General features: G+C 72.8%; 7 protein-coding genes across 8 annotated transcripts; 5 read left to right on the top strand and 2 right to left on the bottom strand.

The window, feature by feature from the left end:
* Positions 1–207: 207 nt before the first annotated feature.
* LOC309881909 (tubulin monoglycylase TTLL3-like) lies at positions 208–3,306 on the top strand (the record flags this gene model as incomplete). Its single annotated transcript, XM_082768468.1, has 11 exons — positions 208–281; positions 358–452; positions 540–809; positions 930–1,058; positions 1,151–1,265; positions 1,371–1,478; positions 1,569–1,725; positions 1,841–1,989; positions 2,058–2,292; positions 2,362–2,797; positions 2,884–3,306. The coding sequence occupies exons 1-11, from the start codon at positions 239–241 to the stop codon at positions 3,304–3,306; spliced, it is 2,160 nt and encodes a 719-aa protein (XP_082624594.1). The 5' UTR covers positions 208–238.
* A 337-nt stretch (positions 3,307–3,643) lies between these two features.
* RPUSD3 (RNA pseudouridine synthase D3) lies at positions 3,644–5,525 on the bottom strand (the record flags this gene model as incomplete). Of its 2 annotated transcripts, XM_082768273.1 has the most annotated exons (9): positions 3,644–3,882; positions 3,971–4,113; positions 4,202–4,328; positions 4,414–4,498; positions 4,581–4,688; positions 4,783–4,879; positions 5,007–5,051; positions 5,166–5,233; positions 5,463–5,525. In XM_082768273.1, 9 exons carry the CDS (start codon positions 5,522–5,524, stop codon positions 3,709–3,711), a joined length of 909 nt encoding a protein of 302 aa, XP_082624399.1. In that variant the 3' UTR covers positions 3,644–3,708. The 2 variants fall into 2 exon arrangements, with proteins under 2 accessions (XP_082624399.1, XP_082624400.1); XM_082768274.1 differs by lacking the exon at positions 5,007–5,051 and having other exon boundaries at positions 5,463–5,509.
* Positions 5,526–5,619: 94 nt separating this feature from the next.
* JAGN1 (jagunal homolog 1) lies at positions 5,620–7,153 on the top strand. Its single transcript, XM_082768276.1, has 3 exons — positions 5,620–5,690; positions 6,224–6,324; positions 6,440–7,153. The coding sequence occupies exons 2-3, from the start codon at positions 6,236–6,238 to the stop codon at positions 6,900–6,902; spliced, it is 552 nt and encodes a 183-aa protein (XP_082624402.1). The 5' UTR covers positions 5,620–5,690; positions 6,224–6,235; the 3' UTR covers positions 6,903–7,153.
* Positions 7,154–7,236: 83 nt separating this feature from the next.
* IL17RE (interleukin 17 receptor E) lies at positions 7,237–11,371 on the top strand. The gene is made up of 16 exons (XM_082768279.1): positions 7,237–7,476; positions 7,577–7,592; positions 7,805–7,960; positions 8,060–8,157; positions 8,245–8,368; positions 8,456–8,595; positions 8,679–8,747; positions 8,857–8,923; positions 9,008–9,195; positions 9,292–9,339; positions 9,422–9,467; positions 9,570–9,718; positions 9,802–9,870; positions 9,954–10,005; positions 10,084–10,185; positions 10,347–11,371. Exons 1-16 carry the CDS (start codon positions 7,363–7,365, stop codon positions 10,964–10,966), a joined length of 2,058 nt encoding a protein of 685 aa, XP_082624405.1. The 5' UTR covers positions 7,237–7,362; the 3' UTR covers positions 10,967–11,371.
* Positions 11,372–11,863: 492 nt separating this feature from the next.
* Positions 11,864–15,488, top strand: IL17RC (interleukin 17 receptor C). The gene is made up of 17 exons (XM_082768262.1): positions 11,864–12,002; positions 12,074–12,095; positions 12,174–12,496; positions 12,602–12,713; positions 12,783–12,827; positions 12,969–13,108; positions 13,230–13,289; positions 13,408–13,462; positions 13,573–13,757; positions 13,834–13,884; positions 13,954–13,999; positions 14,104–14,216; positions 14,286–14,354; positions 14,431–14,488; positions 14,571–14,666; positions 14,748–14,786; positions 14,864–15,488. Exons 1-17 carry the CDS (start codon positions 11,889–11,891, stop codon positions 15,448–15,450), a joined length of 2,115 nt encoding a protein of 704 aa, XP_082624388.1. The 5' UTR covers positions 11,864–11,888; the 3' UTR covers positions 15,451–15,488.
* Positions 15,489–15,625: 137 nt separating this feature from the next.
* On the top strand, positions 15,626–19,100 carry CRELD1 (cysteine rich with EGF like domains 1; the record flags this gene model as incomplete). The annotated part of the gene is made up of 10 exons (XM_082768467.1): positions 15,626–15,814; positions 16,531–16,613; positions 16,684–16,794; positions 16,882–16,973; positions 17,070–17,246; positions 17,374–17,469; positions 17,582–17,665; positions 17,778–17,873; positions 17,960–18,103; positions 18,202–19,100. The coding sequence occupies 10 exons, from the start codon at positions 15,626–15,628 to the stop codon at positions 18,420–18,422; spliced, it is 1,293 nt and encodes a 430-aa protein (XP_082624593.1). The 3' UTR covers positions 18,423–19,100.
* A 215-nt stretch (positions 19,101–19,315) lies between these two features.
* PRRT3 (proline rich transmembrane protein 3) lies at positions 19,316–22,640 on the bottom strand (the record flags this gene model as incomplete). Its single annotated transcript, XM_082768466.1, has 3 exons — positions 19,316–21,057; positions 21,317–21,460; positions 21,539–22,640. 3 exons carry the CDS (start codon positions 22,638–22,640, stop codon positions 19,316–19,318), a joined length of 2,988 nt encoding a protein of 995 aa, XP_082624592.1.
* Positions 22,641–26,127: the final 3,487 nt, after the last annotated feature.

Genomic DNA, 26,127 nt, shown 5'->3' with positions numbered 1-26,127 from the left:
GGGGGGCTGCGTCCTGCTTTTTGGAGCCCCCCTGCTCCGCTCGTGGGGTTTGGGCACCCAGTTCTCGGGGGTGGGGGAGCTGCCAGCAGCTTCCCTCGCCCCCCCCCCAGTTCTCCGTGGGGTGCCCCACGCCTCGCCCACGCGGGAGCAGCAACGGTGAGGGGGGTGCCGAGGGGCTGGCGCGTCCCGGGTGCCCCCCAGGAGGGGTCCGTGGCAGCGGGGCGTCCCGGGGGCCACCATGAGGATCGAGAGGTCGGGGAAAGCCACGGCGGGGACAGCAGGTGGGTGCCTGCTCCCTGCCTGTTGGGGCCGGGGGGGGACACACAAAGGGCTGTCCCCCACCCTTTTGGGGCTCAGCTGTCCCCGCAGGGCACGGGGCACCCAGCGGCCGCCCCCAGCTCAACCCCGAGCGGCTGAAGCAGGTCAGGCTGCACGTGGAGAGGGCCATCAAGGTGAGGGCCTGCTCCCGACCCCAAAAATCACCCGCTTTGGGGCCGAGCTCCCTCAGCATGCCCACCCCTCGCGTCCTCCCCTCCCAGGAGAAGAAGATCTTCACGCTGCAGGGCCCCTACCCCGTGATCCGCCGCCTGCTGCGGGCGCGGGGCTGGGTGGAGAGGAAGGAGCGGGGAGCGGGCAGGGCGGGCGGCCCCCGGCAGCAGCAGGAGGGAGGTGGCGACGGCGAGGCCGGGCAGGGTGCCCCCGAGTCCTCCAGCTCCTCCTGGCTGCCTGATGATGAGGAGGAGGAGGAAGAGGAGGAGGAGGAGGAGCAGCAGGACGAGGAGGACCCCGAAGGCATCCACGACCTCATGGTTAGCCACCGGGCACCTGCTCGGTGTGGGACCTTTATCCCAACACCCTCATGTGAATGGGGCAGCGAGGCTGTGGGGCGGGGGGGTCCCACCTCAGCCGGCCCCTCTGTGCCCCCCCAGTCCCGCCTGGTGCGGGACCAGGTGCCCTACTTCATCTGGACCACCCGCGGCAGCGCCGTGCAGGGCCGCGTGCTGCAGCCCGACCAGGTGGTGAACCACTACGGCCGCGTGGGCTCCTTCACCACCAAGGTGGGGCCGCGGGGATCCCGCCTCGGGGGATTGGGTGGCAAAACGGGGGGCCGAGGGAGTTTTTTGGGGGGCTGCCGCCCTTCTCCACGCAGGAGGGGCTGTGCCTCACCCTGCGGAACCTGCCCTGGTTCGACCAAGCCGACCCCGACACCTTCTTCCCCCGCTGCTACCGGCTGGGCGCCGCGGACGAGCGCCAGGCCTTCATCGGTGAGCTCGGGGCTGGCTTGGCCCCCCGCTGCCCCCCTCCCCGTGTCCCCTTTTCCCCGTGCCCCCCGCGCAGCAGCCGGCTGGGCCATGCCTCCCCTCCCGCAGAGGATTTCCGCCTCACCGCCGCGCGCAGCCTGCTCAAAGCGGCGCTGGAAAGGGCTCAGGAGGTGCACACGGGGCTGGACCCGGCCCCAAACCCCACGGAGCCACCAGGTGACGCAGGGGGGGGCTCGGTTTGGGACCATGAGGGTCCCTCGGAAGGGGCGCAGCACCCCACCCCTCACCCCGCACCCCCTCCTGCAGAGGGCCCGGGTGCCCAGCTGGTGGAGGAGGCGCTGCGGGTGTGCGGGCAGCACCTGGGCAGCCTCACCCACCAGGACATCGACGGCGACCCCAAAACCCCCGGCACCACAGATGCCGCGTGGGACAGCTTCCTACAGGGCTACTACCGCGCCGTGCAGTGAGTGCCGGGCTCGGGGACACCCTGGGGACACCCAGGGGACACCCTGGGGGCGCAGCTCACACATGGGGTCGGTGCTGAGCACCCCCCACCCCCTTTTTTTTTTTTTTTGCAGCGAGGGGGCCGTGCCGCGGCTGAGCGGGGCGCAGCGGGAGCAGGGCCAGCTCCTGCTGCAGCGCCTGGCGGGGCGCCTGCCCCAGCTGCGCATGGAGGGCGACCGCAACGTCTGGATCCTCAAACCCGGAGCCGCATCCCGGGGGAGAGGTAGTGGGGGGCGAGACGGGGGACAACGGGGACAGAAAGGGGGTCCCCACACGGCGCCGTGCCCGCAGGCATCACGTGCACGGCGCGGCTGGACGAGGTGCTGCGGCTGGCGGGCCAGGCGGCGCGGGAGGGCCGCTGGGTGGTGCAGAAATACGTGGAGCGCCCGCTGCTCATCTTCGGCACCAAGTTCGACGTGCGCCAGTGGTTCCTGGTGACCGACTGGAACCCGCTCACCGTCTGGTTCTACCGCCACTGCTACCTGCGCTTCTGCTCCCAGCCCTTCTCCCTGCGCCGCCTGGACGCGTGAGTGCCGCTCCGTGCGCCCTCCTCTCGCCCCGCTCGCCCCCTGCGCTCACCCTGCTCTCTCCCCAGCGCCGTCCACCTCTGCAACCAGGCCATCCAGCGACGCTGCAAGCCCGGGGGGGCCCGGCACCCCCGGCTGCCCCCCGACAACACGTGGTCGTGCCGGCAGCTGCAGGCGTACCTGGCGCAGCGCGGGCAGGCGGGCGCTTGGGGCGAGGTGATGGTGCCGGGCATGAAGGCGGCGGTGGTGCGGGCGGTGCGCTGCTCGCAGGGGTTGGTGAGGGGCCGGAAGGGCAGCTTCGAGCTCTACGGGGCCGATTTTGTTTTCGGGGAGGATTTCCGCCCCTGGCTGCTGGAGATCAACGCCAGCCCCACCATGGCCGGCAGCACGGCGGTGACGGGGCGGCTGTGCGCCGGGGTGCAGCGCGACACGCTGCGCGTCGTCATCGACCGCAGGGACGACCCCAACTGCTCCACCGGGGCCTTCGAGCTCATCTACAAGCAGGTGAGGTGCAGGGGGGGGCGCACGGGGGGGCTGGGCACGGCTTTGAGACCGAGCCTTGTGCTCTGTGCCCCCCCCCCCCCAAACAGGCGGCCGTGCCCACCCCTCCCTACCTGGGGCTGAAGCTGGCGGTGGAGGGCTGCTCGCTGCGGAGACCCCGCTGCGCCCCCAAGCCCCCCGGCACCACGGCGAGCACCCGCGACCCCCCCGGGAAGCCGTGGACTCCCTCGTGCCCCCCCCTGCACCCTCCACCCGCAGCAGGGGGGGCGGAGGATGGGGCCGGTGCTGTGGGACCCTGGGGGCTGGGGCAGCGGCGCTGCCAGCCCTCGGTGGCTCTGCCCCTGCTCGGCGGCCGTCCCGGTGCCACTGGCCCCATCCTGCCCCCCCGGGGAGCCCCCCCCAGCCGCCAGGGCCGGGCTCGCCTCAGCCCCCTGCCCCTGCTGCCGGCAGCTCAGCCCTGGGGGGGGGAGAAGGTGCAGGGGGGGGTCGGGGGGGACAAAGAGGAGCCGTGACGCACCCACCTGGCCCCCCCCCATCTCCCCCAGTGGCTCTGGGGGGGTGGAAATATGGCTGTGAGATGAGCCTGGCTCTGTGCGTTTGTGTGGGGGAGTAAGGGCTGGGGGGGGGCACTGGTTACCAGCCCCCCCCGTGCCCCAGATCTGTGGGGCTGTGGCAGGAACTGGGGCCGACGGCACCGCAGCAGGGCTGGGAACGGGGTCATGGTGTGGGGGGGGAAAAAGGGGGGGTCCTGTGGTCACCGGGGGTGACTCAGCCCTGGGGGGAGGCAGCAGGAAGCACACGGGGAGCCCCCCGGGGAGGAAAAAATCACACCAGGCTGCTCGGGGCCACGTGGGGATTTATTGGGGGGAAGCAGGGGGGCTGTGCGTGTGTCCCCCCCCCACCCAGCGGCTGTGCTAGGCGGGGGGGGGCAGCCCCAGCAGCCGCAGGGTGCGTAGGAAGTGGGGGGGCGGGGGGGCGCGCAGGGGGGCGCAGGGCAGGGCCAGCTCCTGCAGGTGGAGATGCAGGGGCAGGCGGGGGGGGGCGCGGGGGGGCAGCCGCAGGCGGCGCAGCAGCTCCGCATCCAGCACCTATGGGGGGGGGGGAGGTTTAAAGGGGGGGTTATCGGCACGGGACAGCACAAAAATGCCCCCCCTAAAGTAAATCATGGCCGTTTACCTGCGTGCGAGGCGCGGGGGTGTCCGGGGGGGGCAGCAGGAAGGGCTCCCCCAGCACCCTGCCCACGCGGGGGCCGTGCTCGTGGTCCCCCAGCGCCGGGCACAGCAGCAGGGAGAGGTGAACCCGCAGCTGCCCGGGGAAGGCTGCAAAAAGGGGGGGGGGAAACACAGAGTTTGGTGCCGTGGGGGGGGTCCTTGGGGGGGGCACAGGGCAGGGCTGGGGGGCACTCACCCGTCCTGGGCTGCAGCTGGAGCAGGGCGCAGCCCCCCGCCGCCCCCAGCAGCCGGTAGCGGGTCAGGGTGCTCCTCACCTCCCCGCGGGACACGCTGCGGCGCCCCGGCCACGGCACCGGCACCACCTGCGGCAGCACGGCCTCAGCGACCCCCCCCCGTGTGTCCCCCCCTCCCCAAAATTCCCCCAAACCCCCCCCATCGCCCCCTTACCACGGCCCCGTCCCCGTGCTGCCGCCGGCACAGCCCCACGCGGATCTCGCCCTCTGCCTCCGCCGGGACCCCCACGGTGACAGCGCTGCGGGGACAGGGGGGTGAGTGGGGGGGGTCCTGCCTCGTGGGGGGGGGCACGAGAGACCCCCGTGGGGGGGGGCACCCACCAGTAGGTGACTGGGAAGCGCCCCCTGCGCCGCTGGTGGCTGAAGAAGCGCTGCAGCTCCTCCGTGGCGCGGCGGCAGCCGGACAGGAGGACGAGGCCGGAGCTGTCCCTGCGGGAGAAAACCCTGAGACCCCCCCCCAAAAAAAAAACACACAAAAAACACAAAAAACACCCCCCCCCCGTGTGTGTGTCCCCCCAAATACCTGACGGGCGCCTTCACCACGTGCAGCTCAGCGGGGAGCCCCAGGCGGCGGCGCAGTGCCGGGAGCAGCGCGGCCACGCTCAGCTCCCCGGGGTGCCCTGGGGGGCAGGGGGGGGTCAGCAGGGGCTGTGACCCCCCCCGTGACCCCCATGACCCCTCTGTGACCCCCTGTGACCCCCCCGTGGCCCCTCTGTGCCCCCCCGTGTCCCCTCCAGCCCCACTCACCCAGCACAGGCAGGCCGGGCGGTTTGTTCAGCGCCAGCAGGGCTCCTGCGGGATGCGGTGGGAGCTCAGCAGGAGCCCCCCCACGCGTGGGTTGCCCCAAAACCCACTCGTGACCCCCCCAAAACCCACTCGTGACCCCCTCCACGCTCCCCCCCGTACCTTCCCGGTGCAGCACGGCCGCCTCCAGCACCCCCAGCACCTCCTGGGGGCTCGGCGTTCGGCCCTGCCTGTGATGATGGAGCAGGATGAGGACACGGCGCCCCCCCCACACCCCACGCGTGACCGAGCTCAGCCCCACGCCCCCCCCCACGCGTGTCCCAACCCAGCCCAGCCCCCCCCAGCCCCCTGCCCCCACGTGTGCCCCCCCCAGCCCCCCACGCGTGCCCCTAACCCTAACCCTGCCCCCACGCCCCCCCCACGCGTGTCCTCCCCCCCCCCACGCGCGCCCCCGCTGACCCCACGCGCGCCAGCGCGCGCGCGGCCCCGCTGCCGCCCCCCGCCATGGGCGCACTGCGCATGCGCGGCGGCGGCGGCGAGCGGGCAGAGCCCCCCCCTCCCCTCGCATAAAGACCATAGAGACGAGGCCTCCGGGCGGATAGAGCGGCCGCCGGCCCGCGGGTAGGAGCAGCGGCGGAGACCATAGAGAGGCGGAAGGGCGGGCAGAGCGTCGCCGCCCGGTAGCAGGTGGGGTGCGGCGGGAGGGGGGGGGCACCGGGGAAGGGGGCACCGGGGGGGGATGGGGGTGGTCAAGGGGTGCCCGAGGGGGTGCTGGGGGAGACCGGGGGGGTCTTGGAGGGGTCCCGGGGGTTCCTGGGGGGGGTCCTGGGGGTCCGTGGGGGGGTCCTGGGGGTCTCGGAGGGGTCCCAAGGGGGTCCTGGTGGTCCTGTGGGGGTATGGGGGGGGGTCGGGGGGGTCTTGGGGTTCCTGGGGGTCGCGGGGGGGTCCTGAGGGAGTCCCGAGGGGATCCTGGAGGGGTCTCGGGGGGGTCATGGGGGTCTCGAGGGGGTCCTGGTGGGGTCCTGGGGATCCCAGGGTGGTCCCGGGGGGATCCTGGGGGGGTCCCGGGGTTTTCAGGGGGGTCCCGGTGGCCCTGGGGGGTGCCTGGAGGGTCCCAGGGGGGTCCCGGGGGTCTTGGGGGGGGTCCTGGGGGGGTCCCGGGAGGTCCTGGGGGGGTCCCAGGGGTCCCCCGGGGTTCCCCTGACGCTGTCAGCCCTCAGGCCGCCCTCGCCATGGCCTCCCGCGGGGGTCCCCGTGCCACCGGCACCGACGGCAGCGACTTCCAGCACCGGGAGCGGGTGGCCTCGCACTACCAGATGAGGTGGGTGTCCCCCCTATCCGCCCCCGGGGCCATGCGTGGCCCCCCTGGTCACTGTCAGCCCCCCGGGGCTGTGTTCTGCCCCCCCGGTCACTGTCATCCCCCCCAATCCCCGCAGCGTGGCCCTGAAGTCGGAGATCAAGCGCCTGATCTACGTGCACGTGGGGCTGTGGCTGCTGCTGCTGGCGCAGATGTGCGTGGGGCACCTCAAGCTGCTGCCCCACGACCGGGTGGCCATGCCCTACCAGTGGGAGTACCCCTACCTGCTCAGCATCCTGCCCTCCCTGCTGGGCCTCCTCTCCTTCCCCCGCAACAACATCAGCTACCTGGTGCTGTCCATGATCAGCACCGGGCTCTTCTCGGTGGCTCCCCTCATCTACGGGGCCATGGAGATGTTCCCCATGGCGCAGCAGCTGTACCGGCACGGCAAGGCGTACCGCTTCATCTTCGGCTTCTCCGCCGTCTCCGTCATGTACCTGGTGGTGGTGGTGGCCGCCCAGGTGCACGGCTGGCAGCTCTACTACAGCAAGAAGCTGCTGGACTCCTGGTTCACCAGCACGCAGGAGAAGAAGAAGAAGTGAGCGGGGACCAGCGGACGCCCGCACCCGAAAACTGGAGCGTTTTGGGGGGCTCCGTGCCCAAACCGGCTCCGCTCCCACCCTGGGGTGCTGCGGGGTGGCCCCCACGGGTGGGGGCTCCTCGACCACCGCCTGGGACCGAGCCACAAACCGTGGGCTCACCGCCAGGGCACGGGGACCCCGGTGCTGGCACGTCCCCCGTGGGCGCGGAAGCCCCTTTCCCCCCCCCCGCTGTGTCCCGGTACGGAAATAAAGCCCCCCCCCCTGCCGCCAGCTCGCTGCTTTCCCACGCGTGTCTGCGCCGCGCGGGGGCCGGCGCAGGAAGCGCTGCCGAGAGCAGGTCGCGGCGGCGCGCACCGGGCGGGGCCGCACGTGCCGCCGGAGGAATGCGGCGGGGCCGGCCCGGGGCGGGCACCGAGCACCGGGGACCGAGCACCGGCACCGGCGGGAGCAGCGCTCGGCCATGGGGCTCCCTCTGCTCGGTGCCACCGCCCTGCTGCTGCTGCTGCTGCTGTCGGTGCCGCCGGTGCCGCCCGCCGGTGCCGCCGTGCCCCGCCTGCGGGTCTCCGCCAACTTCGTGAGCACCGGGGCACCGGGAGGAGGGAGGGAGGGAGGGAGAACGGGGAGGGGAAAGGAGCGGGGGCGAGGCGCGCTGATGGCCGTCCGTTCGCTTGCAGGAGTGCCGGGCCAGCGGTGAGTGTCGCCGCCGAGCGGGCCCCCCCCCCCCGGTGCACGGGGCCTGGCGCGGGCTGCGAGCAGGGAGCTGCCGGGTCCCGGGGCTGGGGGAGGGGAACGGGGGGGGGTCGGGGGGATCCCCCCCTTCCCCGGTGCACGGGGCTCCCCGGTGCGTGGGATGCCCGGTGCACGGCCGCCCCCGTTTTCTCCCCCCCCCCTCTCCCCGGTAGCCGACAGCACACTGAGCCCCCCCCGCTGCCGCCGGGGAGCCCCCGGTCGGTCCCCGCTGACGCCGCCGGCCCTGGCGCTGAGCACGGCGAGGCTGTGCCGGCCCTCGCTGCCCTGCCAGCCCTGCCTGCGGGTGCGCCTGGCCCTCCGTGCCGCAGGTACGGGGCTGGGGGGGCACCGGGAGGGGAGCAGTGGGGTCGTGGGGGCTGTCCCCGTACCCCCCGGTGTCATCCCCTCCTCTCCCGGTGTCCCCGCAGGGCTCCGCGGGCTGCAGCTCAACTTCCTGGAGCTGGGCTCCAACCGGGCCAGCTGGCTGCAGGTGTGGCGGCGGCACCGGGCACCGGGCAGCTCGCCGGTGAGTGCGGGGCGCTCGGTGGGGAACGGGGTTGGGGACGGGGACAGGGGGTGCACGCTCACCCCCTCTGCTCCCCGCTCCCCGCAGTGGCAGGTGCAGTTCGACTGCTTCCCGGTGGAGAGCGGGCGGCAGGTCCTGGTGTCCCTGCGCACCGTCCCCGACCAAGGTCTGGCCATCAGCCGCAGCCACCTGGTCACCGCCGAGCCCCCCGGTGAGGCTGGAAAGGACTGGGAGGTCCCGGGGTGGGGGCTGGCACCGGCTGACCCCCCCCTTGTCCCTTATCTGTGCCCCCCCCCAGGGCCCGCTTTCACCCACGCCTGGGTCCCCGAGGCGCGCACCATCGAGGTGGCTGTGCCCGAGGGCCCTGCCCTGATGGTGCGGCTGTGCCACCAGCTGGCCCTGGAGTGCGAGGAGCTGCCCCGGCCCTTCCACCGGCAGGTAATGGCTGGGGGGGTGAGGGGGGCACGTTCCCCGGGGGTCCCCACGCTCCCGGCCAGCTCGTGCCACTTCCATACCCGCAGGTCCTGGTGCCGGGGGGCCACCGCGTCTCGCTGCCGTACGAGTTCCTGGTGCCCTGCCTGTGCATCGAGGTGTGTCACTGCTCCCTGGGCAGCTGGGGGCTCTCTGCGTGCCCGTGCAGCGAGGGGACACAGGTGGCGGGGACACGGCACACCCTCACTGCTGTGTCCCCCTCCCCAGGCCTCCTACCCGCAGCGTGACAGCCTGCGCAGCAAGCGCTGCCCCTTCCAGGAGCAGCCGGACGCCTGTGAGTGCCCGAGGGGACCCCAGCCCCATAAAAGGGGACACCAAGCCCCCCCTGTTTGACACCCTGCTGACCCTGTGCCCGCAGACGGCCCCGAGCTGTGGTCCTCGGTGCGCTTCCACGACTACAGCACCGGCAGCAAGGACCAGATGGCGATGGCGCTGAGCGCCAGCTGCCCCCTGCGCCCCAGGGCCACCCTGTGCTGGAGGGAGGTGGCAGCCGAGGCTGCGCCCTGCCACGACGTCCCCAACTCCACGGCCAGCGAGGAGGAGCAGGTGAGGGGGCCCGGCCTCGCTGTGCCGTGGTGTGGGCACCCACAGGACCCCAGTGCAGGTTGGGGACAGTCGGTGACGCTCCCTCTGCCCCTGCAGGTGTACACGTTGGACAAGGTGGACGTGCACCCCCTGCTCTGCTTCAGGGTAAGCCCCCGGGGGTGGCAGTGCTTGGAAAGGCACCCGGGGGGCTGTGGACGCTGGCACAGCTGACCCCATGTCCCCCCAGTTCTCCTATGGAAACAGCAGCCACGTGGAGTGTCCCCACCGGCCAGGTGAGCCCCGTGGGTCAGGGCGCCCTGTCCCACGCTGTCCCCATCCCCTCTGGCGTCCCCATGCACCACGGTGACCGCGAGCCCTCTCTCTGGTGGCTGCAGAGCCTGCCTGGAACGTGTCCCTGAGCGTCCGGGGGCTGCAGCTCCGCCTGCACCTCACCTCCAGCGTCCCCGCGTCCTTCAGCGCAGCGCTGTGCCAGCACCGGGCCGGGCAGTGCGAGCCCGAGGCCCCCGTCTACACCGTCACGAGGGTGAGCGGCACGGGGCCATGGGGGGGGGGACAAAAAGGGGGGGGCTGTCCTGGGCTGTGCTGACCCTGCCTCGTGCTTTGCAGCCGGACGGCTCTGCCCCAGGGGAGCTGGCGCTGCTGCTGCCGGTGCAGGTCCTGGGCAGCTGCGTGCTGGTAAGGCGTCCCCCGGCCCCACCGTCGTGCCCGCACCCTGTGGGGTCCAACCCTGTCCCCCCTCACCCCTCTCCTTCCCCCAGGTCTGGCGCTCTGACGTGCGCTTCGCCAGGAAGCAGCTGCTCTGCCCCGATGGTGAGCGGGGTCCCGGGGCCGGCAGGAGGGTCTGGGGGGTGTGTGGGGGCTTTCCCCTCCTCACCGCCCCTCTCCCAGTCTCACGCAGGCACTTCGGGCTGCTGGGGCTGGGGCTGGCGCTGGGGCTGGTGCTGACCGTGCTGCTCCTCAACTGCCGCGCCGCATGGAGGCCACCCGCCGGTGAGGGGCAAAAATCCGGGGAAGGGGAGGCTCGCCGTGACCCCACGGGCTGGGGGTGACAGCTCCTGGGGCTGGGGAGGTCCCTGGGGTGGCACGGGGCGCCGCGGTGCCACCGGGGCTCCCCGGGACGGGGCTGTCACCGCTGTCCCCTCTGTCTGCAGGCGCAGCGGGCGGCCGCCCCGTGCTGCTGCTGTACTCCCCGGACTCGGAGGAGCACCTGGGGCTGGTGTGCGCCCTGGCCGAGCTGCTGCGCGCGGGGCTGGGCTGCGAGGTGCGGCTGGACCTGTGGGAAGCGGGCGGCGTGGGGCGTGCGGGCGCCCTGCCCTGGCTCTACGCGCAGCGGGGCCGCGTGGGCCGCGAGCGTGGCACCGTCCTGCTGCTCTGGAGCCGGGGCAGCTCCCGGCTCTTCCGCCTCTGGAGAGGGGGTGAGGGTGGCGGGGAGCCCCGGGACGCCCACGATATTTTTGGGGCGGCCATGGCCTGCCTGCACGGGGAGCTGGGGGTGGCGGGGCGCCGGCGGGACTGGGTGCTGGTTTACTTCAGCCGCCTCTGCAGCCCCCGCGACGTCCCCCGGCCCCTGCGGCCCCTGCCCACCTACCGCCTGCCCCAGGAGCTGCCCCGGCTGCTGGGTGCCCTGCGGGGCGGCCGCCCCGGCCACCGCCTCCGCGGCCGGGCAAAGGGGCTCCTGCACCGGCTGATGGAGGCAGAGGCGAGCAAAGAGGCGGCGGGGGGCAGCTCCGGTGGGGGTCCGGGCTCCCCGCTGCAGCCCCCCGGCACCTGAGTGCCCCCGCAGGGGCTGAGCTGGGCAGAGCAGCGGCGCTGGGCGCACGCCGGGTGTGCGAGGGTGGCCCCGGCGGTGCAGGATGCACCTGGACGGGGCTGGGCTGAGCGTGTGGCTGCAAGAGGGCACCGGGGGGGCCCCAAAAGGAGGGTTCAGCTCTGAGCGGGGCTGGCCCTCACTGCGGGGCTCCCCGCCTGGCCGGCTCCTGGGGCCGGAGCGGAGGCGCTGCCCCGGGAAGGGGGAAGCTCGGTTTCCAGCAGGTGCTGCTACGGAGGAGATGCGGGGCCCGGCGGAGGGACGCGGCGGCGGCGCTGGAGAGGCCGTGCAGGGCAGTGACTGGCACAGCTCTGAGGGGCTCCCCGCGCCCGTTCTGGGCTGCAGCTTTGTGAACGGGTGCTTGGCTGCGTCGGGTGGAATAAAAGCACTGTTTCACCTTGTTTTGTGTAGCCGGAGTGTGCTGGGGGGGGGGGTCAGAGCCGCCCGGTGCAGTCGGTCACACCGCACGGGGCTGGCTGGAGGGGCTGGGGTCGGGGCAGGCTCCTGCAGCACCAGCACCCTGCCCCAGCCCTGCTGCAGCCTGTGGGGCCAGCCTGGAACAGTGGGGCAGGGGTAGGCCCCGCACCAAGCTGTGGGGCAGCCACGGGCCCCGTGCCAAAACAATGGGGCCGGGAGAGGCCCCGTGGGGCGAGCCCAGGCCCCGCACCGCCGTGTGCCGTCCACGCAGGAGCGGTGCCACGGCACCCGGCACCCGTCCGTGGGATCGGTGCGGGGGAAGGCCCCACCCCGGGGCGGTCGCCGGCGCCGCGCTAGGACCCGGGTGTCCGGGAGTGGAGCAGGAAGCGGGAGCCGGCAGCGGTGGCGGCGGCGGGGCCCGTGGAGCAGGAGCGGGGCCGACGGGAGCGGGAGGAGTGGGGCCGGGGCCATGGAGCGCCCCGGCCCCGCCACGCACACGCTGGGCCTGCTGCTGCTGCTGGTGGTGGTGGCGGTGGCAACGGGTGGGCACGGGACCCCCCGCGACACCCTGGCCTGCTCCCAGGTGGGTTGGCGTCGCGGGCACGCAGGGCCGCGGGGCGCCCCGGCCCCGGCCTCACGCCTGCCTCCCCGTAGGGCCTCGCCTGCCGCCTCCTCGGTAAGTGCCAGCGGCCGCGGCCCCGCCAGCTGAGCCGCGGGGACCCCCCGTGCCCACGGCCGCCCTCGTCTCCCGCAGACGCCGACGTGCTGTGCGGGACGGAGCCGGCGGGGCCCGGCCCCGGGCTGGCCCTGGTGTGGCTGCGTCTGGAGCCGGCGCTGCGCTGCGCGGGGCCGGCTGCCTGCTCGCCCTGCCTGCAGGCACGCCTGCGCCTGGCCGTGGAGCCTGGCGCCCCTCGGGATGGGGACAACGCCGGGGACGTGTCGCCGAGCACCCCCGCCTCGCCCCCGCGCAACGTCAGCGGGCTGCTGCTGCTCTCCAGCCACACGTACGCCTCGTCCCGCTGCGTGGCCGTGGAGGTCTGGGCACCGCTCACCTCCGTGCCGCCCGGCCGCCGCCTGGTACGTACGGCACGGGGCTGGGCGGCCCCCGGTACCCACGCGGTGCGTGGGGATGTGGGCACGGGTGCCGTGGCGTCCCCGCAGCACGGTGGTTTTCCTGCCCAGGGCTCGGTGAGGTTCCGGTGCTTCGAGGCGCCGCTGGGCTCCGAGCTGCACGTGACGGCTTCCACCAACGCTCGTGGCCGCCGCTGGCTGAGCCAGAAGCAGCGGGTGCCAGGTGAGCCCCCGGCCCCACCGCGGCGTCCCCGTGCCCTCCTGCGGCCTGCTGACACCCCTGTCCCTGCAGACTGCTCGTGGCCTGATGCCCAGGCCGCCGTCCCGCAGTGCCAAGGTAGGTGCCGGCGTCCCCGTGCCGGGTGCTGGGGCAGAGGGGGGGTCCCCAACACCCCCACCCGGCCGTGCCATCCCCGTGGCTGCTGCGGGGAGGTGTTGGGGTGCCCGGTGTGGGGTGCCCTGAGCCTCCCGCGCGCAGTGCCCAGGCTGCAGGTCTCCCTGGGGCCCAAGGCGGTGCTGGTGGAGGTGCAGGCGGCGGCGGTGGGGCTCAACTACACCTTGAGGCTCTACCACAACCACAGCCACGGCGCCGGCGGGTCAGGGCACACGGTGATGGCGGTGAGTGCGAGCCCCTTCCTGACCGCCCACACTCCAAATGCTGCCTCTCCATCCCCGGGAAGGGGCAGTCACCCTGGGGAGCTGTGCCGTGGGGTGACCCCCGTCTTGTTCTTGGCTGCAGAGCGGGCCCATGAACTACAGCCTGCCGCTGGAGGAGGTGCTGCCCTGCCTCTGCCTGCAGGTAGGTGCCCTGTTGGGTACCGTGTGGCCCGCTCCAGGGACACGATGAAGCCAGCTGGGTCAGGAATTGACCAGCATGGGCACCCTGAATTGTTTTTCTGCTCTGTTCTTCCCCCCAGGTCTGGCTGGAGATCCAGGACCCGCTGCGGGCCACCCTGTGCCCCTTCTCCCACGGTACCCACAGCGGGGGAGGCACAAGCAGGAGGGCGTTGGGCCATGCAGGGACCGAGGGGCTGCGATGCCCTGAGACCCCCGGGGCACCCACGCACCCTCTCCCCGTGCAGACACGGCAGCGTGGGAGCGGCTGTGGGCGCGGACCCGGCTGGTGCTGCACGACACGGGGCAGGCACTCGCCTGCTCCATCTCGGCACCCTGCGACCTCCCAGCCGAGCTGGTGCCCTGCTGGAGCCCGGCACCCGGTGCGCCGTGCCAGGCCCTGCCGGACCTGCAGCAGCCCGTCACGGGGCAGGTGAGCATCCCCGGGGGACCGGGGGCACGTGGAGGGGCGGCGGGTGGCACTGATGGGGCTGTCCGTCTCCCCGCAGGGTCCCCAGGAGTTCCGAACGCTGCAGCTGCACCCCAACCTCTGCGTGCAGGTAGGACGTGCCCCAAATCACCCCGCAGCTGCCCCGTGAGCAGCCTCACCGACCTGCTCTCTCCGGCAGGTGAGGAGCGGCGGGCAGGTCCGGCTGATGCAGTGCCTGCAGGACCGTGAGTACTGCTGCACACAGGCTGGGAGGGCAGAGGCAGTGCCAGGGGCTGGATCCAGCCCTGGTGCTGAGCCCCTGCACCCAGCCACTGCGTCCTGTCCCCAGGAGCGCTGCCCGGCCACGTGGATGACCTCCTGCTGATGGAACCTGGGGGGAACGCGTCGCTCTGCGCCCTGGAGCGGGGCGGCTGCACGCCCCTCGCCAGCTTCACCGCCACGGTAAGCGTCCCCTGGTCCCCAGCGCGGTGTCACCGCCGCCACGCAGCCAACAAACCCTTCCCCTCGCAGGGATCCGGCCGCCCGGGGCTGCTGGAGCAGCAGCTGCAGGAGGACGTGGCGTCGGGGCAGTGCATGCAGGTCGGTACGGGCAGCGGGCATGCAGCGCCCGGGGGGCACGGGCTGGGCAGTGAGTGACGTGTCCTTGTCCCCGCAGCTCTGGCGCCCTGATAACAGCAGCGGGGTCGCGCTGTGGGCCTGTCCCATGCACAAATGTGAGTAAGGGGGAGGGCAGGGCTGCGGGGCAGCGCGCCGGGACCCCTCAGTGGGCGCTGACCCCCTCCCACCGCCCCGCAGACCTGCGCACCCGCTGGGCGCTGGCCTGGATGGGGCTGCTGCTGTGCGCCGCCTGCATCCTGCTGCTGCTCCTGCTGAAGAAGGAGGACCTGAAAGGTGAGCGCGGAGCTCGGCGGGGCCGTGCGCCCCTTGGGGTGCTCGCCCAACCCTCCACCTCACCGCCTCCCCTCCCCGCAGGCTGGCTCAAGTCCCTGAGGGCCGGCTACGGCAACGAAGGTGAGCAAAACGGGTGCCTCCCTTTGGGGTAAAACACCCCAATGTGGGGTTATTTAATCACTACCCTTCTCCCGCAGCCCCTCTGCGGGGACGCCGCATGCTCCTGCTGCACGCAGCCGAGCCGGCGGCCGAGCGCGCCGCCTGCGCCCTGGCGGCAGCCCTGCGCCCGCTGGGCATGGCCGTGGTGGCCGCACCGGGCGGCGGCAGCGGGGCGGCGGCGTGGGGCACCCTGCCCTGGCTGCACGCGCAGCACCAGCGGGCGCTGCGTGCCGGGGACACCATCCTCATCCTCCTCTCCCCGGCGGCCGAGGCGGCGGCACGGCGCTGGGACACGGCGGACGGGGCCGTGCCGAGGTCACCGGAGGCTGGAACCACCCCGGACCCCCGGCACGACCCAGTCCCCGCGGTGTCCCCGTGCGACGCCTTCGCGGCCGCGCTGTCCTGCGCCGTGCCGGTGCTGGCGGCGGGCGCCGGGCGCTACGTGGTGGCGCGGCTGGAGGCCACGGTGGCGGCCGTGCCCCCGGTGCTGCGGGCGGCCCCGGCTTTCGCGTTGCCCAGCCAGGCCGGCCGCTTGCTGCGGGCCCTGGCGGGGCGTCGAAGCCCGGGGCTGCGGCCCCTGGAGGCGGCGCTGAGCCGGAGGCTGCGGGGGGCGCTGGGGGAATAAAAAGCACGTGGTGGCCGAAAAGAGGGGCGGCGGGCCCTTTAAGGCGCGCCAAAAGTGGGCGGAGCGGATTGGCGGAGCGGGGCGGGAGGGGGCGGGCCGCGCGAGGCGATTGGCGGAGGGAGGGGGGGAGCTGAGTCAGCGCGCGCCGCCCACGCCGAGGGGCGGGGCTGGAGGGATGGGGCCGCGGCGGGGGCCGCCGGGCGGTGGGGGGGGGGTCGGGGGGGGGGCGCTGCTGGGGGTGGCGCTGCTCGGGGGGGTCCTGCTGGGGGCTGCGGGCACCGGGCCCCAACCGGAGCACAGCCGGGAACCGCCCGGGGCCGAGCCCTGCGGGGCCTGCAGGGGCCTCGCCGAGAGCTTCAGCAGGGTGCGGAGACTGGGGGGGGAAATTTGGGGGGGGGGGCATCGTGGGGGGGGGTGGGGGGTGACACTGTTTTTTGGGGTGACACCTTTGGGGTGGCTACTAGGGGGGCACATGGTGGGGGGGGGTATGTTGGGGGGGGTATTTGGGGGTTAGCTTGGGGGTGACAGCTTTTTTTGGGGGGGGGGCAACTTGGGGGGGGTGCCCGTTGGGGGGTGGCGTCCTGGGGGGGGCGCATTTGGGGTTAATTTGGGGGGTGGCAACGTGGGGACACTTTTGGGGGGTGACAGCTTGGGGGGGTGATATTGGGGGGGTGCATTTCAGGGGGTGACATCCTGGGGGGGTGACAACTTTGGGGGTTAACTTGGGGGGTGACACCTTTTTGGAGGGGTGACACCTTTTTGGGGGGGTGACACCTTTTGGGGGGGTGACATCTCAGGGGGTGACTTCATGGGGGATGACATCTGGGGGGGGCACGGGGTGACAGCACCCACTGCACGGGGGGGCTGGGGGTGACGTGGTTGGGGGGGGGGTGACATGTTTTGGGGGGGGGTCAGAGGGGTGGCACATGGGGGTGACATCGGTGCCACCGGTTGAGCATGGGGCGCTCCCCATGGAGCAGGGTTGGGGTGATCCCCAGGGGTGGGGGGGCTGTGGTAAGGGGGGGGCAGCCGCGGGGTCCCAGCGGTGCGTCGGCCGCCTCCCCCCCCCCAAATGCCCAGGGGCTGGAGCGGACGGAGCACGAGGGCTTCGGGGGGGGCAACACGGCCTGGGAGGAGGAGAAGCTGGCCAAGTACAAGCACAGGTGAGCCTGGGGCAGGGCGGGGGGGGGGGTTATATGGACCCCCCCCCACCCTAAAAAAACATCCCCGCAGCGAGACCCGGCTGCTGGAGGTGCTGGAGAGCGTGTGCCCCCCCTCGGACTTCGCCTGCCACCAGCTGCTGGAGCGCAGCGAGGAGCACGTGGAGCGCTGGTGGTTCCACGAGTGAGCAGGGGGGGGCACGGCGGGGGGCTATGAGGGGACATGGGGGGGGGGACACGGGGCCTGAGCACCGCGTGTGCCCCCCCCCAGGCGCCACCAGCACCCCGACTTCTTCCAGTGGCTGTGCATGGACCGCCTGGCGCTGTGCTGCCCCCCCGGCACCTACGGCCCCGACTGCCTGCGTGAGTCACTTGAGGGGGGGGGGGGGGGGAACGGTGGTGCTAGAAAATGGGGGGGAGCCCCCCCCTCACTATTTCTGCCCCCTCGCGTCCCCGCAGCCTGCGCCGGAGGCCGGCAGCAGCCCTGCAGCGGCAACGGGCGCTGCGACGGGGAGGGGACGCGGGGGGGCACCGGGCTCTGCGTCTGCAGCCCGGGCTACGGCGGGCCCTACTGCGCCGAGTGCGGCGACGGCTACTACGAGGCCTCGCGCAACCAGAGCCAGCTGCTGTGTGCCGGTAGGCGCCGTGCCGGCGGGGAGCTGGGCAGCCCCCCGGTGTCCCCCCCACCCCACCCCACCCCACCCCCTGTGCCCTCTCCGGCCCCGCGCCCACCTCCCCGCTGTGCCCCCCCCTGCTCTGGCAGAGTGTTACCGGGCCTGCGGGCGCTGCACGGGGCCGGAGGACTCGAGCTGCCTGCGCTGCAAGAGGGGCTGGGTGCTGCACGAGCACCGCTGCATCGGTGGGTGTGAAGGGGGTAAGGGGATCGGGGGGTGGGGGGCTCTCTCTCAGGGTTTGGGGTGTTCGGGGGGGGGGGGCTCGGCGGGATGGTGGCGTCTCCGTGTGCCCCGCAGACATCGATGAGTGCGGCACGGAGATGGCGCACTGCAGGGCCAACCAGTTCTGCGTCAACACCGAGGGCTCCTACGAGTGCCGAGGTGGGGTGCCCCCCCCCTCCCCGTGTCCACAGCTCCTCTGGGTTTGATCCAGCCCGGAGCAGGGTGGCGGTGACCCCCCCATCCTTAATTCCTTCCCCCCCCAACCCCGCAGACTGCTCCACCGCCTGCATCGGCTGCATGGGCGCGGGGCCGGCGCGCTGCAAGAAGTGCAACAAGGGCTACCGGCGGGACGGAGCCAAGTGCCTGGGTGAGCGACCCCTGCGAGCTGGGGGGGTGGCAAAGACCCCACGACCCCCCCACCCCACTGCCCGAGCCCTGCCCGCCTCCCCGCAGACGTGGACGAGTGCGCCGGCACCGAGGAGCCCGTCTGCAGCGGGGTGCAGGAGGTGTGCGAGAACACGGAGGGCGGCTACCGCTGCGTCTGCGCCCAGGGCCACGTGCGCCGGGACGGGCAGTGCGTGGAGGATAAACCCCCCGGTACGGCTGGGAGAGGGGATTTGGGGGTTTGGGGTAGGGTGGGGGGCACCAAACGGGGGGTCCCGCCATGCCCTCGCTCAGCGGCGTCGCCCTCGCAGACGCCCCGGAGAAGGGCTTCTTCGACGACGTGACGGAGGACGAGGTGGTGGTGCTGCAGCAGATGTTTTTCGGGGTGATGATCTGCGCCCTGGCCACGCTGGCCGCCAAGGGCGACATGGTGTTCACCGCCATCTTCATCGGCGCCGTGGCCGCCATGGCCGGTTACTGGCTCTCCGACCGCAGCGACCGCGTCCTCGACGGCTTCATGAAGGGCAGATAGCTCCGGGGCCCTCGGCCGTGAGCCCCGCCGGGGATCCTGCACGCGGTGGTGGCCTCGGGGCTGCGCCTGCCCTGCATGTGCTCTCCCCCCCCCCCCAGCACCCCCACCGGTAGAGTAGGGTCCGTCCCCACCCCGTTCCTTGCAGTATTGGGGTCCGGTCCCGTGGGTGTCGTGCTGCTCGGGGCCTGCCGGGGGGGCACAGCATGCTGCCCCCCACCCCTCGTGTGCTGGAGGGGGGGGCCCGGCGCTGTGGCATGGGTGTGGGGCCCCCCCGCAGCACTGGGGGCTCGCCCAGGCAGTCGGGGAGCCCCCAGATGCTGGCACTGTGCCCCCACCCCGTGGCCCTGCTGAGCTGGGGATGTGGACGTGCTGTGGGCAGGGACAGGAGACGGGGGGGCAGGACTGGGGGGGCTGCAGGGCTGGGTCCGCACAGAGCCCCCGCGTCCCCCTTCCCATATCCCCAGGGCTGAGCCTGTGTCCCCCCCCCCCAGCTCCTGCGTCCCCAGGCAGGGTGAGGGCAGCCGGGGGTCCCCAGGGAGGGGGGAGCCCCCAGCACTGTGGTGGGGTGGGGGGGCCCTGCTGGATGCATGAACGTGGCCGTTGCATTTGTCCGTGGTTTGTCCGTCAGGGTGTGCCCATCTGTCCGTGTGTCCATATCTCAGGAATAAAGCTCCGCACACCCGGCCCGGCTCTGCTTCTGGGGGCGTGGGTGGGACAAGCGGAGAAGGCAACGGGGGGGCCTGCTCGGGACATAAACTTTATTTCTCTGTTTTGGCACAAACGGAGCCAGCCGAGGACAGCTCCCGCTTCCCACCGGCTGCAGGATCGGGGAGCAGAGGGGAGGACAGGACACGGCTCTGCCCGGCCCCCCACCCCCCCCAAAAACCAGCATCTCAGAGCTCGATGGTGTCGCTGGAGAGGCTGCGGGCGTCCACCTGCTTGCTGAGCGCCAGGAAGCTGCGCCGGGCCTCGCGCTCCGAGTCGGGGGGCTGGGGGAGCGCGGGGGGCTCCTGGTGGGCCAGCAGCTGGGCCCGGCTGGGCGCCTCCTCCAGGGGCAGGCTGTCGGGCGAGGACAGCCCATGGCGCCAGGGGTTCCAGCTGATCTTCAGCGAGGAGCTCTCCAGAGAGCTGGCGGAGGCCACGGAGTCCCCGCGAGGCCCGGGCAGCTCGGTCAGCGAGGTGCAGCGAGCCAGCCCGGGGGGCTCGGCAGCGGCGCGCAGCGAGGCTCCGGAGCCGCGCCGAGGCCGCCCGAAGAGCCCCTCGCGCAGGAGGTGGCGGCGGCACAGCGCCTGGTCGATGCTGCGCCGCAGGTCGATGGGCGAGGGCGGGCGGAAGGCCAGGTCCCCCAGGGAGGCCGAGGAGCCCCGCTCGCGGGCGGCCACCGCCGCGGCGTTGGGGCACTTGGGGCTGAGCCCCGCTGCCCCCAGCGCCGTGCCCGCCCGGGCCTCGTTGCTGTCCTTCAGCGCCCGCAGCGGCAGCTGCTCGGCCGGGTTGCGGATCAGGCTCTTGGAGATGTCGCCGCTGGGCGCCCGCTCGGCGCGGTCGTAGCAGTTGTTGGGGTACTCGGGCGCCTGGGCCTTGCGCCCGGCGCAGAAATACCGCACCGCCTTGGCCCAGCACGAGTGCCCGGCGGCAGTGCCGTGCCGGCCGCCCCACAGGGGCTCGGCGGCGCCCGCCAGCAAGGCCAGCCCGGCGCCCAGCTCCCCGGCACGCATCCAGCACTGCGCCGCCCAGCAGGGCCACCCGCAGCGCCCGGGGGGCCCCAGGCCGCCGCGCAGCCACAGGGCGCTGTACACCTGCAGCCCGCAGCAGGGCAGCCCCAGCGCCCCCGCCGCCAGCAGCGCCCGCGCCCCTCGCCGTAACCCCGGCCCCTCGCGGCGGGGGGCTCGCAGCGCCCGCCAGCCTCCCCGGAGCCCCCCCAGGAGCAGCAGCAGCGCCCCGGCCGCGCAGCCCAGCCCGTGCAGCGCCAGCCCGGCGGCCAGGCCCACGCGTGGCCACAGCAGGTCGGCGGCAGCCGGCGCCCCGCTCTGCAGGGCGGCCGCGGCCCCCAGCGCCGGCAGCCCCCCCAGGGGGCTGGGCAGCAGCCGGAGCTGCGCCAGGCGCTGCAGGCGGCGCAGCAGCAGGGCGAAGGCCGCCAGCAGCAGCGGGAAGGGGGCCGTGCAGAGCAGCAGCAGGGCGCGGGGCGGCAGGCGGCCGCGCGCCCCGTAGGGGTCCACCAGCAGCAGGGTGGCCCGCAGGAGGCTGGCGGCCAGCAGCAGCCCCTGGGCGCCCAGCAGCAGGGGCAGGTGGGGTGGGCGCAGCGCCGCGGCCGCCCCCAGCCCCGCCAGGCAGCCCAGCCCCAGCAGCAGGCAGAGCGCGGCCACCGCGTAGGCGTGGGCGGCCCAGGCCAGGCGCAGCGGGCGGCGCAGCTCGGCCCAGCCCAGCGCCGTCGTGTTGGAGCCCCCGTCGGAGCACGAGGACCCCGGGCAGGCGCTGGCACCCGGTGCTGGGTGGCTGGGCTCCGGTTCTGGCTCCGGCTCCGGTGCTGGGGGACGCCACGGGGCGCGTTGTGTCGTCACCCAGACCACTCCTCGCCGCCACGTGGCCGAGGGGGACGCGGTGGTGCTGGTGGCCGGGGGCTGCGTCCCCAAGGTGTCTGCGGGCAGGGAGGAGGTGGTTTGTCAGCGGGGTGCCCCACACACGTGGGCCGTGGTCATGTCCCTGACCCCCCAGGGAAGCCCCAGCCCTGCCAGCTCTCGGCATTAATCCCCGCAGGCAGTAGATTAGGGCCATCGCCAGGCACAATCCTGATTGAAGGTGGCACCGCGTCCCAGCCGGGTGGCCCAAGATAGCTGCCGGCCCCCCAAAACCCCAGCCCCAGGCTGGCAGAGGGCTCACCCGCATCCCCAGCTCACCTGAGCGCCTGGTCCCGGGGGGTGTCCCTGCCATGGGATGGGTTGTCGGCTGCGGGGCAGGCACGGTGGCATTTGGGATGCTCTCGGGACCCACGGCGCCTCGGACCCGCTGGGGGGTGCCCACGTCCTGCTCGGGCAGCAGCCCTACGAGGGAGGGGAGAGCTGGCACCCACGGGGGCTCGGTCACCACAGGGGGGGTCCCTGCGTCGTGCCAGCTCCTACCTGCATAGGGAGTGCCAGGGGGGGCCGTGCTGGAGACAGGCAGCGGTGTGGGGCTGGTGCCGAGGGCAGACCCTGGGGTGGGCTGGGGTCCCTGCAGCCCCGTTGGTCTGGCGGACGCCGTGTCCTCGGCGGTGGCGTTGCTGAGCGGGGCCCTGCGGGTGCTCCTCTGGTGGGCAGGCAGCGCCCAGGTCCACGTCTCAGCCCGGCCCTCCTGGGCCACCTCGGGCACCAGCCCCCAGGATGGGGCCCCCCGGTCCCCCAGCAGCAGTGGGACAGAGCTGGGCAGAGCTGGGGAGGGGCTGGGGGGGCTTCCCGTGTCCCCACGTCTGCCCCATGTCGGCTGCACGGAGCCAGGGCTGGCGTGGGGACCCTCTGCTGGCCCCGTGCCCGCGGGCTGGGGGACAGGGGCAGTGCTGGGGGGGCCCCGCGGCTCCTGTACCTCCCCAGGAGGGCCCGGGGCCGCTGGCTGTCCCCGTGTGTGTGCTTCTGATGTCCCCGTCCTGGTCCCCCCTGTCGGCTCGGGGGTCAGGGCGATGGTGGACACAGTCGGCCGGGGGCCAGGGGTCCTGGCTGGCACGGTGGCACTCTGCCTGGACATGGACGTTCCCTGTGCGGCCCAGGGCGGCCCCGGGGAGCCCGGCCCCGTGTCCGTGGGCACTTTGGGGGCCGGTGTCCCGGGTACGGAGCCATGGGGCAGCCGTGTCCTCCCCCAGGGGCCGTGCTGGCCTTCGGCCTCCCCTCCTCGCCAGGCGATGAAGGGCTCCTCCACCACAGCCGGGGCTTCATTGCCCACCACGCTCATCCCCGTCCCTTGGGGTGCCCCGGTGACAGCCCCCGGCTGTGGCAGCGGGGACCAGTGCACAGGGCTGCCGCCCCCCCAGTGCTCATTTTCGGGGGCCCCGGCACCGCTCAGCTCCCCCGAGGCATCCCAAGCAGGGGACGGGACCGGCTGCTGCTGTGCCCAGGACAGGGCACGCAGGGGGTCCCTGCCCTGCTGGGGGGTCCCGTCCGACGGCAGCTCCACTGACAGCGTCCCCCAGGCCCCGGCGGGGACCCTGGTGGCCAGGAGCAGCCCCCAGGTGACGAGCCACGCTGCAGCCATGGCGAGCCCTTCACCCTGTGGGAACAGGGCGCTCGGTGAGCTGGGACCCATGGTGGACGGCGAGAGGCCACCGGTGCCGTGCCCAGCACCACGGCGCGTGCAGCGCCGCACCCGGCACAATGGGGGGGACCCACACACAGTCCCCCCCCCGTGCCCAGCAGGGCCTGGGTCCCACGCCGACCCCACTGCCTGGGGATGGGGCCGGACCCCCCCACACCACTCCCGGGGCCCTGTTCCCAGCTGTGTCCCCCCGGCAGGCCCCATCCCCGGTGACCCCCATTCCCCATCTGCCCGTTCCCAGCGTCCCCGCTGCGGGCGCTCCTCGGTGCTTGTGCCGCCCGCCCCCAGCATCCCCGGTGGCCCTGTGCCCGGTGTCCCCGGTGTGCCCGTTGTGCCCGGTGTTCCCGGTGTCCCCGGTGTTCCCGGTGTCCCCGGTGCGCCCGGTGCCGGCGGCCCCGCTCGGGCGCGCACCGTTCACCTTGGCGCGTCCCCGGCTGCCTCCCCCCGGGGATGCCCGGCCCGGCCCGGCCCGGTGCGCCCCCACCACACGGCTCAGCCCAGCCCGGGGCCGCCCGGTGCAGCGGGGCGGGACCAAACCGGGACCGGCGCAGCCACCGCATCCCGGGGAACCCGGAGCGCGCCGGGCCGGCCCCGCTGCCCGGTGCGCGGTGCCCGGGCCGCGGTGCGGGTCAGCCCCCTCCCGCCGCCCGCCGCAGCCCGGGAGGCCCCGGTGCCGGTACCGGCAGCGGCCCGCCGCAGCCCCCCCGCTGACCTGCCGGTGCCGGTGCCGGTGCCGGTGCCGGTGCCGGTGCGGGCCGGGCTCTGCGGCGGAGCGGGTGGCGGCGGCCGGTCACGCGCCGCTCCGAGCCGCGGGCACCCGCGCCGGGAGCCCGCCCGGCACCGGGAGGGGCGGCGGCGCGGCGGCGCGGGGCGGCACGGAACGGCTCGGATCGGCACGGGGATGCGAGTCCCGGGGATGTCCCCGCGGAGCATCACCTCCTTAGGGCGCACGGGTCCCCAGCACCGTGGGGCCAGGCTGTGCGCACCGTGACCCCAAAAGGCGCGCGGGTGGCGCTGACACCCCCTGCCCCTCACCTGCTGAGGGGCCCTGCCAAGGCGGGTGATTAGCTAATGAGATAATTGGAGAGCTGCGGGCCCTGCCAGGGCTCCAGCCGGCACTTTGGCACGGCCACAGCCCGGCGAAGTGTCAGTGGCTCAGGGCTCTGCAAGCCCAGCACTGCGGGGACGCGGCGCACCCCAGGTCCCCTGGCACAGCCCCGTGCCTGTGTGCCCCCAGCCCCAGTCCCTGCCACAGCCCCAACTGGGGGCACTGGGCTCGTGCTGGGCTTGCCATGGGTGCACGGGGCATTTTGGGGCCCTCATCTCCCCCGCTCCCTGCAGCGCCGGGGCTGCAGCATCCCGCTGAGCGCTGAGCGCAGGGCTGGGGAATTTGGGCAATGCCGGCACGCCTGTCCCCACAAAGGCAGCAGGGCGGGCGGCTAATCCGGGGATTAGTGCTGGGGAGGCCGCACGGGGGGGAGCCGGGCAGCGGCAGGGCCCAGGGGGTGGTGATGGGGCCAGGCGTGGGCCGTGGTGGCAGGGGGCTGGCTGCGCCCCACAGATCTCAGCCACTGCGGCACGGGGAAAGCGGCCACATCCCCGTCCCCCTGTGCCGGCTGCGGTTTGCTCCTCTGCCAAGTGACTCAGTGCAGGTGGGCTGACGTGGGGTGTATCAGGAGGAAGCAGCCCCTTCTGCCTGCCCCCCAGCAGCACGGAGCCCCTCTTTGCGTCTTCATGGCTACTGCACGTGGGGTACTTCAGCAAGGGCTGGGATGAGACCCCCAAATACACGTGCCGGCTGCCCCACAACAGCGAAGGCCCCGTGTGCAGGGCAGCACGGCTGGCTCCAGGGGCTGGAGGCTGAACTCGGTGGCCACACTCCCTGGAAATCCTCGCCGAGGGGTGGGAAGCTCCGTGCCGGCAGGGAATGCGAGGCAGGCGGTGGCTCGCGGCCCCACTCAGGGCTGTGCACACACTTCCATTTTTGTCTCTCGGAGCCAGCAGGGGAGTTGCAGCACGGCGCAGCCTTATTGGGATAAACGCTGGCAGCGAAACCCCTGGAGGAGACCCTGAATGGGAACCGGGCTGTGGGGCCAGGTGGGACCCGCTGCTCCCCGGGGCCTTACCCCAGGTCCCCCCCAAGGTGGCCGGTGCGGGGGGAGCACCGCGTGCTGCTGCTCCTCACCACACCCGGCTGCAACCCCAGCCCCTTTCTATGAAACCACCGTGCACAACCCCGCCACAAGCCATGGTGTGGGAGGCCGGGGGTCCCTGGTGCAAGCCCCCCCGTTGCACCCCAGCATGTCCTCAGGGTGCCGGCCGGGCGCGGGGGCTTGCAGCAGAGACCTCCAGAGGTCCCTCCAAGCTCAGCGATGCGCTGCCGGGCTGGCAGCCTGCAGCACGGACCTTCAGCCTGCTCCAGCCCCGCAGACACCGACACCGGTGCTTCCCCAAAACGCAGACGGATCCTCAACCCCCTTTTGTGCCCCTCAGAGCTGCTGCAGTGCAGGGGAGGCAGCTACAGAAGGGAAACGTAAAGGGAAGGGATGCAGACGTGCCAAACGCCCGCTGCTGCCTGCAGCTGTCGGCCGCAGGACAGCCTCAGCAGCCCCTCTGCCAGCCCGGGGGGACCCCAGAGCTTGGGGGCTCCTCAGGCCTGCCCACCCCCACCTTCTCACTCATTAACACCGCCAAATCAATGGTAAAGGGTAAGGGCAGTGGTTTCCTTCCTTAAACACCAGGGAGCTGAAAAAAAGTAATTCTCCCAGTGCCATGATTCAGGGCAGCTGAACACTAACGAGCAGCTCCCTGTTCACCTGCTGAAGCAGGACCTTGCCCCTCCCGAAGAAACAATACAGAAACACGCGGTATTTGTGATGGAACAACGGCTTTATTAAATTCAGGGAAAGGATCCCAGCCTTTCCCCCTGGGAGGACAGCACTGGGCCATGTGGACTCACGGTAATAGACCCGTTTTGTCAATATCGAAATGCTTCTTTTGCCAGCAGCAGCTCCGATCAAAGCTCAAACGTGACAGAAATATTTGAAGCAGTGGAAACTTACAGTCACGGCTGGATATCCTGGGAGGATTTGCTCTGCAGGAACAGGGGCTGCTGCATGACCGAGCTGCTGTGTGTGTCAGGTTGGGTGAGCAGCTGGCCCTTTCTGACTCCAAATCTGTGTGTCTGGAGTGAGTCCGAGCTAGAGAGTTACAGGTCCCTAAAGGATTAGAAACATCCATCGATCACCAGACCTGTTGAATGTGACTGTCACTTCTTCTGGCTTCTGAGAGGCATCTTTGGAAAGTGTAAGTTGGGCAAGTCCGTGATTAGTTAAGAGATACGTGGGACAAATATAACAGAAACTAAATAATATTCTCCTGGATTTCCTGAAACCAAGAAATTTCAGCCTAAAAGGAGAAGAAACAC

Source organism: Aythya marila, assembly GCF_965140915.1.
Source record: "Aythya marila genome assembly, chromosome: 10".
Lineage (NCBI taxonomy): Eukaryota > Metazoa > Chordata > Aves > Anseriformes > Anatidae > Aythya > Aythya marila.
The sequence above is the reverse complement of the archived record's forward strand: the minus strand, read 5'-3'. Positions and strand labels throughout refer to the sequence as shown.

What these genes read in the sequence shown, in the direction of transcription:
- IL17RE (XM_082768279.1), top strand. Translation starts at nt 7,363, where the DNA reads ATGGGGCTCCCTCTGCTCGGTGCCACCGCCCTGCTGCTGCTGCTGCTG. An exon ending in CCGTCTACACCGTCACGAGG is followed by an intron (nt 9,719 to 9,801) that starts GTGAGCGGCACG and finishes CGTGCTTTGCAG; the next exon opens with CCGGACGGCTCTGCCCCAGG. An exon ending in TCCTGGGCAGCTGCGTGCTG is followed by an intron (nt 9,871 to 9,953) that starts GTAAGGCGTCCC and finishes TCCTTCCCCCAG; the next exon opens with GTCTGGCGCTCTGACGTGCG.
- JAGN1 (XM_082768276.1), top strand. Translation starts at nt 6,236, where the DNA reads ATGGCCTCCCGCGGGGGTCCCCGTGCCACCGGCACCGACGGCAGCGAC. An exon ending in GCCTCGCACTACCAGATGAG is followed by an intron (nt 6,325 to 6,439) that starts GTGGGTGTCCCC and finishes CAATCCCCGCAG; the next exon opens with CGTGGCCCTGAAGTCGGAGA.
- IL17RC (XM_082768262.1), top strand. Translation starts at nt 11,889, where the DNA reads ATGGAGCGCCCCGGCCCCGCCACGCACACGCTGGGCCTGCTGCTGCTG. An exon ending in GATGCAGTGCCTGCAGGACC is followed by an intron (nt 14,000 to 14,103) that starts GTGAGTACTGCT and finishes TCCTGTCCCCAG; the next exon opens with GAGCGCTGCCCGGCCACGTG. An exon ending in CGTCGGGGCAGTGCATGCAG is followed by an intron (nt 14,355 to 14,430) that starts GTCGGTACGGGC and finishes TTGTCCCCGCAG; the next exon opens with CTCTGGCGCCCTGATAACAG.